Source organism: Asterias amurensis, chromosome 15 (assembly GCF_032118995.1).
Source record: "Asterias amurensis chromosome 15, ASM3211899v1".
NCBI classification, from domain to species: Eukaryota; Metazoa; Echinodermata; class Asteroidea; order Forcipulatida; family Asteriidae; genus Asterias; species Asterias amurensis.
In genome coordinates, this window is record NC_092662.1 from 13,803,512 (window position 1) to 13,817,201 (window position 13,690).

General features: G+C 38.0%; 1 protein-coding gene across 8 annotated transcripts in view; it reads right to left on the minus strand.

Annotated features, from left to right (window-relative positions):
• Positions 1-13,690, minus strand: part of LOC139947875 (breast cancer anti-estrogen resistance protein 3 homolog) — an 84,889-nt gene that overhangs the window by 10,622 nt on the left and 60,577 nt on the right. For 6 of the 8 annotated variants that reach the window (XM_071945705.1, XM_071945706.1, XM_071945710.1 and 3 more), the window contains 2 exons: positions 11,823-11,946; positions 7,217-7,325 (listed from right to left, as the gene is read on the minus strand). In XM_071945705.1, the coding sequence (XP_071801806.1) occupies positions 7,217-7,325; positions 11,823-11,946 (233 nt within the window). Of the gene's footprint in view, positions 1-2,266; positions 2,479-5,114; positions 5,334-7,216; positions 7,326-11,822; positions 11,947-13,690 lie in introns of those variants that run through there. The other 2 variants (XM_071945711.1, XM_071945712.1) reach the window with 2 other exon arrangements.

The window sequence follows — 13,690 nt, forward strand, 5'->3', positions numbered from 1 at the left end:
CGTGGCCGTCTTATGGTAATTGTATTGTTTGTTTGTTTGTTTGGTTTTGTTTGAGGTGTTAGTTTGAGGTGTTTGTTTGTCTTGTTGGGTGTTTTGTTTTTGCGTTTCGTTTATCCGTCTCGTTTTGATGTCATTGTTTTTACTATACGCATTGTTTTATAATTTAAATGATCTTATTACCTTCCTTTGTTTTGTAAAGGCATCCCAGCTTACAAGCTTTGCTTTAATGGGCCGTGCCTCCATACAGTTTTGAGTCTTGTAACATCCTATTGTTTGTATTTGTATATTGTGTTTGTATGGAAATAAATGTTGATTGATTGATTGACTGAAGACGGATTACATGTAGTTTATAACTGAATAATTTGAAAATCTGCATCATAATGCTCAGACCTCATTGTAACATCCATTTCACTATGAGAGTAAATTCATAGAAACAGAGGGAATGCCTCAAAAATTTAGAACTGCTTCTAGCTATCAGGCAAGCCCGGTGGTCTAGTGGTAACACATCTGCTTCAAGGCAGTGGACACTATTGGTAATTACTCAAAATAAATATTGGCATAAAACCTTACTTGGTGACAAGTAATGGGGAGAGGTTGATGGTATAAAACATTGTGAGAAACGGCTCCCTCTGAAGTGACATAGTTTTAGAGAAAGACGTAATTTTCCACAAATTTGATTTTGAGACCTCCGATTTAGAACTTGAGGTCTCAAAATCAACCATCTAAACGCACACAACTTCGTGTGACAAGGGTGTTTTTACTTTCATTATTATCTCGCAAGTTCGATGACCGATTGAGCTCAAATTTTCACAGGTTTGTTATTTTATGCATATGTTGAGATACACCAAATGTGAAGACTAGTCTTTGACAATTACCAATAGTGTCCACTGCCTTTAAGCAATGCATAGTAGTGGTTTGAATCCCACCCAAGTGATTTTGCTGGGGTTTTTTCTCACAGAATTGGGGAAAGTGCTGAGTAAACAGTGTTTTATACACATTGGTGTAAGAGTAAAAACAAAAATTATTAAGAAAAACAACTATTAAAGCCATTGGACCCTTTCAGTTCAGAAAAAAAAAAAAAAGTTCACAGATTTACAAATACCTTACAGGGTTTACAGAAAGCAATGGTGAAAGACTTCTCTTGAAATATTATTCCATGAAATGCTTTACTTTTTGAGAAAACAGCAAAACAATATAAATTCTCGTTAACGAGAATTACGGATTTATTTTAAACACATGTCATGACACGGCGAAACGCGCGGAAACAAGGGTGGGGTTTTCCGTTGTTTTCTCCCGACTCCGATGACCGATTGAGCCTAAATTTTCACAGGTTTGTTATTTGATATAGAAGTTGTGATACACAAAGTGTGGGCCTTGGACAACACTGTTTACCGAAAGGGTCCAATGGCTTTAAATGCAAAATAAAAAATGAATTATTATTTCTCTTTGAACAGTCTAGATTGTAGGATGGTGGGAAACTTATACCAGACAGGGAGTTCCAAAGAACCGCAGTAAATCTACGAGTGGAATATAAGCTGTTGGAATGGGTCTTTGCTCTACATCTCAGCAAATCAAGATTGTATGGGTGAGAAGAAGCAGAAAGTCTGGTTTCACACTCAAACATTCTGATAACAATGACATATATCAGTCCGGTTCCCAGTAAAGGGTCAAGGGTGGCTTGACCTTGCTAAAGCCCCATGCTGTCACTGGATATTCCTCAATTACAGATCTATGACTTGCTCCAAGCCAAATGAAAGTGATGCTGACCTTTTGACACTATTTTCTTGATTCGGTAGGATTTTTAATATCCAAGACGTGGGCTTGTTGACGTGAGCTTCAACAAGCCACTTGTTGTTGTGTTGAACAAAAAAAAATCATCTTTACATGGACTCAAGGAGTAAATTATTACATTCTTGAATAAACCACTTGTTGCATTGAACAAAAGCTTAATCTTTTCATGGACTCATGGAGTAAATTACTACATACTTAATGTTACATCTTTCTGATAATGAAACCAAGAGATCCTGAAAAGTGACAAGTTATTAATCAACAGAATTCTCTATCAAACAATTATTTACTAACTACAGCAGATAGCAATGTCAGTAAAAACTACATTAAAAAAAACCCAGTAAATTAACAAATCCTATAATCCACGCCAATCACAGTAATTGCTACAGTGCCCTGAGCTTTTGCTGTGATGTCCTTAGCAAAAGTTCCAACACAAAATACTTACATTTTCTGAAAATCCAAACCTTAGCAAACCTACCTTGTCCGCTGTAAAACCATATTCTGGTATCCTCATCAACCGTAAAATCACAATCAACACACCAACAAATTCCAACTTCAACACAGCACAAAGATGCTTCAAACAGAAAAACTACCAGACCGAAAACCAATAAATCACACCTCCTGCGCAAACTTCACAAATCTCCAGTGACTCAAATTAAACTCAACTAAATATCACACATTCCATACCAGCCTGTCCATGACAAGAAGTAACAATGCTGTCGTGTTGGATTAGCAAGAATGATTATAACCACACACAGAGTAAAGGCCATCCGGAACACATCCCACGCAAGGGGATGATAACCTACACAAAAACCTTGACAATGACCTCCGATGATAAAAAAAATAATAATAAATATTTGTAAACAGACGTTGTTTGCTTCCACTTGATTAAAGGCACAGCCGTAGATTTCACGTAACTCTTCCTAATTTAGGATTAATCTTAGGACTTAGGATGGGTTAAGTTCCGTATCCATAGGTGTTAGGACGCATTGAACCCATCCTGAGTTAGGACGAGTTACAAAATCTGATTAATCCTAGCGTTTCGTGAAATTGGCTGATGGATGTAACCTTTGGTAATTGTCAAAGACCAGTCTTCTCTTTAGGTGTATCCCAACATATGCATAAAATAAAAAACCTGTGAAAATTTGGGCTCAATTGGTCATCAAAGTTGTACGAGAATAATGAAAGAAAAAAAAACACCCTTGTCGCATTACTTTGTTTGCTTTTATTTAAGATGCATAATAAAAGGCTTCTGAAGCTGAAGTCTTTGAGTGAGAACTTACCTCTTACTCAAAAACTACGTTACTTCAGAGGGAGCCGTTTCTCACAAAATTTCATACTATCAACAGCTCTCCGTTGCTCGATACCAAAAGAGGTTTTTATGCTAACAATTATTTTGAGTAATTACCAATAGTGTCCAGTACCTTTAACCACTGTGAGCGATTGATCAGCTGTGGATGTTGTTGTCTTTAGGTTTGATGAAATTTTGATTACTCTCTGGACAACGGAAACTCTTCGTATCCTGTAGGGATACAAGGACACCTGAGCATTGCCAAGTGCACCGCTTGTTTTGGCAGTGGTCCTTGGAAACGGAGAAATCAATTCCGGATTTGATGCAATTTACAGGCATTTCCGACTCACCTGCTCATACCAGTGTTTAAGTCACCAACGTACACTACACATAGGCCTACCACACAATTTCCACTTAATAATATTGCACCACAGCACCTTGTAAACCTAGCCCTGGCGGCCTTACACTTTCGTATTGTACTACAGTGACGTCCTGGATATCAGGGTACATTTCTGGGGTGGAACATTTTTCAAAGCTTCATAACTCAAATCTTACCTGCAAGAAACCACTAATTTTAACAGATTTACATTCCATGGCAGCATGTATTTTTCTGCGGTGGGTTTTAATTGTCATATATTCTTCACAAATCCGTAGTTTTCATGAAATAATGCAGCTCCCAACGTTAAGAAATTCAAATTTTTGTTCGTACTCTCACAGTCTGCCGTGTGTAGGCAAGACGCAAATCTTGCATTGCGTTTGCGTGTATTAAGGAGTAGGTCTCATACCAAGAAAAATACTGAATATTGAAGTGCCTTGAGCATCACTGAGTGATGGATATGTGCACTATACAAAAAGCAACAATTATTATTTATAATATTGGCTTGAGAAAACTGAATAGCAGAACAAACCTCACAGTTCTAGGAATATAATATGTACATAAGCCTTTATAGGGAAAAACCGTACCTTTTTTGTGTGTGAATCGTTTGATATACTACATGTATTAAAGCCATTGGACCCTTTCGGTAAACAGTATTATCCAAGGCCCACACTTCGTGTTTCACAACTTCTATATAAAATAACAAACCTGTGAAAATTTTGGCACAATCGGTCATCGGAGTCGGGAGAAAACAACCGGAAAACCCACCCTTGTTTCCTCGTGTCATGGCATGTGTTCAAATCAAATTCGTAATTCTCACTATCGAGAATTGATATTGTTTTCTCAAAAAGTAAAGCACTGTGTGGCCTGGTACCTAGGCGCGTGTAGTTGGGGACCAGACTCTTTTTGCCGACGATATGTTTGAATTCCCGATGGTAGGGGGCGGTAACAATCCACAAAAGGGGGGGCATGACTTATTCGCTAATTACGCAAGTCAGATATGTCGGGAATAAACAAAACACATTTTATTGATGTTCAATACATATATCAGAAATAAATGACAGCAAAATAAACTGTTTTATTTGAATTCACTGCAGCATCCCTTTAAATAGCAGTAACACTAACCTGTAAAAACTTAAGTATAAAAGGTGGTCAAGTTTTTGAGATTTCACCAAAAAGCAGTTATGTCCGCACAAAGATGATCAGTAATTGGATTTCACAATCTGAGAAACAAATCTGACAGTAACATTTCTCAGATTCAAATTTTAGGGGATCAAAACTGAATTCATTTTTTGCATGATCACATTAATTCTAAGTGAAATTGTTCTCAATTTTTTTTCTTCTAAAGTTGCTGTTCTTCTAACAAAGTTAGTTTTAATTCAAAGTCCTCCCTCCATGTTGAAAGTAACATTTCTCAGATTCAAACTTTTGGGAATATAAAAAACTACCAATGTTTCTCAAAATGCTTTATACAAAGTTGCTATACTGTGTTTACTAAGTTAGTTTGCCATTAACTTTAAGAATGACTCTCTTTAGGGCTTAACAATTATCTAAATGACACGTCCACCAGAATGTTAAACAAAAACAACAAAATCTTGAAAACCATAACACTTATTAATAGAGAGCAACACCTAAAACATCAAACACAAAACAGCTTACCAAATTGCTCTGGGCTATAAACCTTGTGGGTTCACTTGATATCCTTGGAGTTACAGTTACACAAAAGAACGACCTGTTTTGATGACCACAGAACCATCAAGTGCCAGCCAAAACAATCTTGATCAAAGTCCAATGGCAAACATCAACCCTCACAGACAGTAGACAGCCACAATGGGGGTGGCTAGCTAGCTGTGAGTTTAATACCCCAAACAACTGCATAACAAAACCCCTTGCTGGGGTACCATGACCCTCAAATAACTCCACTTATTCAACCCCTCCTTTGAATGGTCTCTTCCACAAACACAAAAACCATTAAGTCACAACATCTGTTCAATCCAAATTCCAAACATCTTTGTGCAACTTTCCCTTATGTATTTAAATTATTTCTGCAGAATCAAATTTCTTGTATTTAGAGTGTTTGAAAGGATTTGGGTAACACAAAACACAGCCTCCACAGATTTACATTAAACTTACACAGTTTGTAGTAGAAGGCTATGGGGCGCCGTTTGTCCATTAATGGTTTGACACTGTTAAGGCATGTTTTTACCATGGTTTACAGCAATTACATCTAATTGCTGTAAACCATGGTTAAAACATGCCTTAAAAGTGTCAAACCATTAATGGACAAACGGCGCCCCATAGAAGGCTTCCCTTAAAACATTACTTGCTGATTTCAGTGCTGTAGTTTTTGAGAAATGAGTAAAACAATTTAACGATAATACGTTTTCACGCTAAAATAACAAGACTTGTTTGACTCATTTCTCAAAAACTACAGCACCTCAGTAAGTAATTATTATAAGGGAAGCTTTCTACTATCATTATCTTCAAACTGTGTAAGTTTTGTGGACAATGTGTTTTGTTTCCTACAAAAGGTGCCCAGACCCTTTACATAAACACAAAACTTTTGGGCTATTCCATTATGTCATGTGGAGGGGGAATATGAATCAGGGGGTTGTCTAACACACAGTGATTCATAACATTAGGATGTTGTGGGAAGTAGACTTTTTGTTGTAATTTGTAAAAGGCACAATCAAACAGTCCATACGTGTTTTTTAAATGATAATGATAACGAACACTGCCAAAGAACTTCCTGTATTGCTCGCTAGTTCTAGAAAGGAACACAGATTTCCTAAAGTGTGGCCGACACATGTGTGCAAGGGGATAACTCGGCATGGAAACCATTTAATAACAATAACTTTGTTGGTGACAGGAAACAAGTTCATCAGCCCTTTTCAGGCTGTTGTTTTCAATCGCTAGATGTGGTTTGTTTTTGCTTTGTTTTGTATGTGGACATTAATATTACCCTAAAAAAATATCATTTGGTTTATAAAAATAAATGTAAAACAATCATTGAGCTGGAAAAACAAACAATGTTAAACTTTGTTTGGACTGCAGTATGTTTTTTGTGTACCTTCTATCTTGGTTTGTTCCCCCCCCCCCCCCAAAAAAAACAAAAAACCCAACAACAAACTAAAACAAGAGGTTTTCCTGGCAGATTGCCCGTTCAAACCATAGGAAGAAACTATAAATAAAGAGTAAACTTGCGGGTACAACCGTGTGTAAATATCTATTGTGTGAGTGTTGGCTCTATGAAGAGTCGGTTTGGTCTTGAAGTTTAGAACAGTTTACTCTGGTCGTCTTCACTAAATACTATTTATTTAAAGTTTCTTCCAACTTTTGTTCCTATTTCTCACACCATGCAAAGCTTCAAACAATTTACATCAAACCATGCTTACATATTGTACAGAACATACAAGTAAAAATTGAAGCAAACAAAGAAAAGCAAAACCCTCTTGTTTACTTTTCGAATTTAATTATTGTCATTATATGAAAATAACAAAGCCTTTGAGAAAGACCCTGCTACGGTGGAAACGTAAGGCCATTAACTATTTTTTTTGCAGTAATAAAAAGTATAAGAACAAAAAACTTAACTCTTAACAGCCCTGATACTTCACGGAGGGCGATTGCCCCTTATGCCCTCTGGTCATTGCCTTGGTGCCCCTGAAGTGCTTCAGTAGAAATTTATAATTTCCTCATAGGTTCCCTTTACAAGGCGAAAACACCTTGGTGCCCTTGCCCTTTCAAAAATGAAGCCTGCTTACCTATATCGAAAGCTTGTCTTTGTTGACGGTGATGGATTCGGTGAACTGTACGGAGAGCCACCTATTGACGACCTCGGCCTAGGTTGCGTTAAGGTGCTCAAAGGACTTCCTAGAAAACGACAGTTAAAAAAACAACCGGATGTTTAATCTTCATCGAAAGTGTTTAGGGAAATAGAATATCAGGAAAGTTGAGTGTTCCATTTAACCAGATAAATGTAATAGACTTTGAAAGTCTTGTGCGTAATCGAACTTTAGGACGTGTTATTATTATTATAGGCCAAATATGAAAACAATTACACAGAGCAATGAGAGTAAACAAAACTCACTGTAAAAAGGATAGGGGGAAACAAAATGTCTAGTTTATAAATAAACAGACTAAAAATTAACATAGTAGTGGTAGGGTAGACAGGCAGAGAATGAAGCGTAGCTTGAACAAGAACTTTATTATATGTGATTTGAGGCATTGCATGGTGAGGTATCAATATATATTTGGTTTGCAGTAACACCATGTGTGTATCTACTTGCCAGGTAGAGAATATTCTTAGAGAACTGTCTTTCTTTATTCTACTACCGCGGAGTAGATTTATCGGATGTTCGTGATACTTCTCAGTTCTGAAAAGAACTGTCCTGCTTTTTAACTACTATAGAAAATTGGCTGGGACTACTACCTTAGCTTATAGGATCGTAAATTAACTGTACTACCGCGGAGTCAGTTCTTGAATTGGTCTCAACGTTTCGACTACCTTGCTCTAGTCATCGTCAGGAGACTTCATTATACCTCAAATCCATTAAACACGAAACTTTGTATTTGGAAAGCATTTTCACTAAACAAAATTAGAAACCTGAGAAGTTGATGAAACTGGTTGTATTTCACTTATGGCATTATAAGTGGGAATGTTGAAGTATAACATTACAATTACAATGAACTACTGTACAGGCAGTATGCATGCACGCACAATTGGCATGAGTAATGTAACATTAGACGACCATGTGCCTCATGTGCCTAGTCTTGGTACAAGGACGTTGTATATCACAAAATTATTAAACAATTTCAAGTAAGTCCATGGCTCTACAATCCATTCATTGCAGATTTGTTGTGTCCCTGTAGGCCTATGCACTTTCACAATGCATATTGCTTCAATATAAATACCGAAAATGGACCAGACTATTTGCCCTTCCAACCACTGATTTCAATGGGAGTAATTCAAGACGGTAGCCCCATTATTAAAAGGTCTATAGATGGATTGCACATGACGTCATTGACCAATATCTTTAATGAAATGAGCGCACATGCAAGGGTATCGTTGGTTAGGAGTTGTGCGCAGCGCACACAGGCGTGCTCTTTTCTATTGTTTATCATCAAATATGGCGGTCGATGACACTATGTCATTAAATCACAGTATACACTAGGGACTGGCAATGAGGTCACTAGAGCACGTCTTTTCCCTGAGGGAATTTGAGTGACCAGAAGATGAACTTTTTCCTTCTTCTGGTTACTTACATGCCCCAGGGAAGAGATAAACCTGGGCCCAATTTCATAATGGTAAAATATTTGTGCTTACTGTAGAAAAGAAAAAAAATTGCTTTGGTGTAAGCGTTAGGATGTTAAAGGCACCAGACACTATTGGTAATTACTAAAAATAATTGTTAGTATAAAAACTTACTTGGTAACAAGCAATGGAGGGCTATTGGTAGTATAAAACATTGTGAGAAACGGCTCGCTTGAAATAACTTAGTTTTTGAGAAAGAGGTAATCTTTCACCTGAGGCCTTTTATTAGGCATCTGAAAGCACACAAACTGGTTCAACAAGGGTGTTTTTTCTTCCATTTATAAATTCTCTCGCAATTTCAACGACCAATTGAGTCAAAATTTTCAAGGACTTGTTATTTTATGAATAGGTTGGGATACACCAAGTGAGAATACTGGTCTTTGACAATTACCAAAGGTGTCCAGTGCCTACCATAATGATATAGAGCCATGGGAAAGCCCTCTATTGGTGTAATCATGACTCCCATATCAAGTGGCGTTGCAAAACATAATAAAAGTGTCTTGTATCAAGACTAGCCATATACCATATCATGACCTTTTTCCTGTATCGGCAACACAGCAGGGATATTTATTTGGTATCATCAGCTCAAGCTGGATACAGTTACATGACTTGAATTTGATTATCCATGTGTTTATTTCCATCGGCGTATTATATTTATAATCACGGAGACTGGAGCTGTTTTTGAGATTTCAGTCTGTGCACCCTGCAGGGAGATCACTCTTCTCATTCATCTCTTACAAGGAAAAGACATTGGAAACAAATTACTTTGGTTACCTCAGACCGCAGGGGACAAGTCTGGTAGTATTACTATAGTAAATATTCCACACAACCAATCAATTTAGAGAAGATGGCAAAAGGCCTACTGGAATTCCACTGGGCCAAATTTCATGGCTCTGCTTATCGTAAGCAAAGAGTCAGTGCTTGCGGAAGCAGAGAATTCCGCGCTTACTGTTAGCGTATTTCACAGGTAAGCGGGGAATCTTTGGCTTCTTGTGCGCACGCATACTCCACGTTACTAGGCATTATTCCCCTACACAGCTAGCGCAGAAATTCGGAGAATGCTGATCGTAAGCGCAGAATTCGGCGGTGAGCAGAGCCATGAAATTGGGCCCTCTATGGGTAATGCCTAAATCATATCCTGCTAAAAATATTTCTGTAGACTTTCCCCTTTTCTATGAAAAGTTTTCTTCTGTGAGAGAAAGTTGCTGCAAATGAAATTCCACCGATGAAAAGCGTGTACACATACACTGGGGATTAGGAAATTGAATGAATGTTTTCGGAAGTACGTCATCTAGCTTTACCTAATGTTACGCACACGACGTCACCTGTCTGACAAACACAGAGAGGTTTTTGTACCTGTGCATGTATAGAACTTTTTTTCCACACAATGATGCACACTACAAAGCCACCCTAAGTGGAATGTAATTTGCAGTCGGTAAATAGACCTAGTCGAAACTCAAACACCAATTGGAATGCAACCCAAAGAAAAACCCATTCAAGAATGAACAGAGTGTGTCACGAGTCTGGGTGGGCAGATGGTAGAAAGAACAAGCTTTGCACTTTTAAGTGCGGACCAATTTGCAGGTGTCATAAGGATAGTACATCATTGCTTTATGTGCACCAAAGCCATAGAATGATACCCTAACCTGTGACCATGTTTCACTAATTTTCTCTGACTTGCACCGCAGCACTGGCTTCCGGTTTAGACAACAGATTGTGTACAAAACCCTTCTTTAAAGACACTGGACACCTTTGAATATCCTCTTCAAGATGCTTCGGTAGCTCATGATGACATCATCAAGACAACATCAGCTCAAGGAAGAATGTTTTTGTTTCCGTAAATGAATATCTCCAGTTTCTCAAACCTTAAAGGCACTAGGGTCGATTTCACAAAGAGTTAGACTAGTTCTAGGAGATATACAAATTGCATGGATAGTCCTAAGTTAGGATGAGTAACTGGTCCTAACTCAAGATAAGACTAGTCCTAACTCTTTGTGAAATCCACCCCTGGACACTATTGGTAATTGTCAAAGACCAGTCTTCTCACTTGGTGTATCTCAACATATGCACACAATAACAAACCGGTGACAATTTGAACTCAAATGGTTGTCAAGATAAGGAATAAAAAAAACTAACCAACAGGGCACTGACATCATCAGTACAAACTGAACCATATATCACAGTGATTTAATAAATGCATTCCATCTTCACTCAGGGACAACTATGGAATGTTAATGATCACAAAGATATTTGTAGTATAACTTATAAGCCTCTAAAGCTATTTAATATGAAGTTAAAGGCAGTGGACACTATTGGTAGTAACTCAAAATAATTATTAGCATAAAACCTTTCTTGGTGACGAGTAATGGGGAGAGTTTGATGGTATACAACATTGTGAGAAACGGCTCTTTAAAGGCACTGAACACGATTGGTAATTGTCAAAGACCAGTCTTTTCACTTGGTGTATCTCAATATATGCATAAAATAACAAACCTGTGAAAATTTGAACGCAATTGGTTGTCAAAGTTGCGAGATAATAATGAAAGAAAAAACACCCTTGATTGATTTCGAGACCTCAAAATCTAATTCTGAGGTCTCGAAATCAAATTCGTGGAAAATTACTTCTTTCTCAAAAACTACGTTACTTAAGAGGGAGCCGTTTCTCACAATGTTTTACACTATCAACCTCTCCCCATTACTCGTAATTTTGAATAATTACCAATAGTGTCCGCTGCCTTTAAAGCCAGGGGTATTGAAACAGAAGTATTTGTACTTTTTGGTTGTTTGTTTGTTTGTTTGTTTTTTGTTTGTTTGTTTTTAGATGTAGACATCAAGACCGAGAACAAGGTTGACTTTTTCAGTGACTAGCCCTGCATTTTTTTTTATCTGATACGTTAGTTATTATGATCGTACTATTACTTTTATGTTTCAGCGCTTAGAAACCATGTATTTTAGCGCATATATCATAAATGCATGTTATTATTATTGCTATTATTATTATTTTTATTTCTCCAGCGGGAGAAAAGCTGTAGGAAATGTTGATATTATTAAATTACCTGCAATACTGGTCCGCTTGAGCTTCTCCCTGATGTACACCAGGTTCGATGCCAGTCGGGCACGATGCGCTGAGTTGGTCACTCCTATCTCAGACAGATGTCGCTCTGAGAGATGCAGAATATTCTGAGGACGGGAGAAAGAGAACGAATTGGTAATTTACTTAAAATAATTCGTTAGCATAAAAACTTACTTGGTAACGAGCAATGGAGAGCTGTTGATAGTATAAAACATTGTAAGGAATGGCTCCCTCTGTAGTAACGTAGTTTTTGAGAAAGAGGTAATTTCTCACTAAAAATATTTGAAGTGAATTCGAGACCTCAGCTGAGGTCTCGAATTCAAGCATCTGAAAGGACACAACTTGTGCGACAAGGGCATTTTTTCTTTCATTATTCTCTTGCAACCTCGATGACCAATCGAGTTCAAATTTTCACAGGTTTGTTATTTTAGGCATCTTGTTGGGATATACCAAGTGAGAATACTGGTCTTTGACAATTAACAAAGGTATCCAGTGAAACACAGTTTCTCATGAATCTTTCTGATAAATAAACATTAGTTTTAGAAAAATTACGGTGTCGATTTAAATAAGGCAAAGTAAAAAAATACCCCAGTTGATTGTCCTGTTTTTTTTAAAAGAAGATATAAGATTGAATATTTTCTTCCATTAAAGGCAGTGGACACTATTGGTAATTACTCAAAATAATTATAATCATATGTTGAGATACACCGAGTGAGAAGACTGGTCTTTGACAATTACCTGCCAATAGTGTCCAGGGGCCGATTTCACGAAAGTTGACGCAACTGCGTAAGTCCACTTGCGCAACGTTTATGGCGTAATGCGTAAGTCCACTTGCGCAACATTTATGGCGTAAGTTGCACCATAAACGTTGCGCAAATGGACTTACGCAGTTGCATAAAGTTTCGTGCGCCATAAACGTTGCGCAAGTGGACTTACGCAGTTGCATAAAGTTTCGTGAAATCGGCTGCTGGGTCTTAAAGAATGGTACGAATTGTGCCACCAGGAAATCTAAGCTCGTATGTGATGTCGCAGTTTACATTTCATACTCCTCAACAGTGTAGCCACAGTGGGCGGTGCTAGATTTTTGCCCAGCACTCTAAGAGCAAAATACATTGTGCGCCCAATGATAAGGAGTATCACCAGTGAAAGAACACAGTCAAAAAGCCATTCAACTTTGCATGGCCCCCCATAACGCAAACAGTTTGGAAACCAGTGGCCCCACTTCAGCAATAATAGCCCTATAAATAAACATGAATAATTTTGTTCATCCGCTCGCCTTGGTTGACTTCGACAAAAATTTGATTTTTTTGGGGGGCCCACCACTAAAATTGGTCTAGCTAAAACAACCCATGCTCCTAAATACTTACACTAACGGACACGATGAACAGCACAGTTAACTAAATTCCAACTCCATATCCTTAACCCACTAGTCAGCATCAGTATAGCAACCACTGAAATGATAACTACTGGCCCTGTCCTCTCAGCTTGTGGTGGGAGTGGATAGGGGATTATTGCTTTTGAAAAGGCAGGATTACAATGGACTTAATTGCATAACACTACACAGACTGCATGGTTCCAGTGAAGTGACCAGAGGGCCATGTTTACACTGGATCCAGAAAGGGTGGATAGGACCCTGGACCTGATCTGGGCCCCATTTTATCAAAGCTTGTAAGCACAAAACTTGCAGAGCACAGAAAAGTATTGCTTAGCAGAAACAGGTTACCAACGGCTAAATGACTGGGCCCAATTTCATAGCTCTGCTTACCGTAAGCAAATAACCAGCGCTTGCGGAAGCAGGGAATTCTGCGCTTTCGCCAAGTGTATTTCACGGGTCAGCAAGGAAATTTGGCT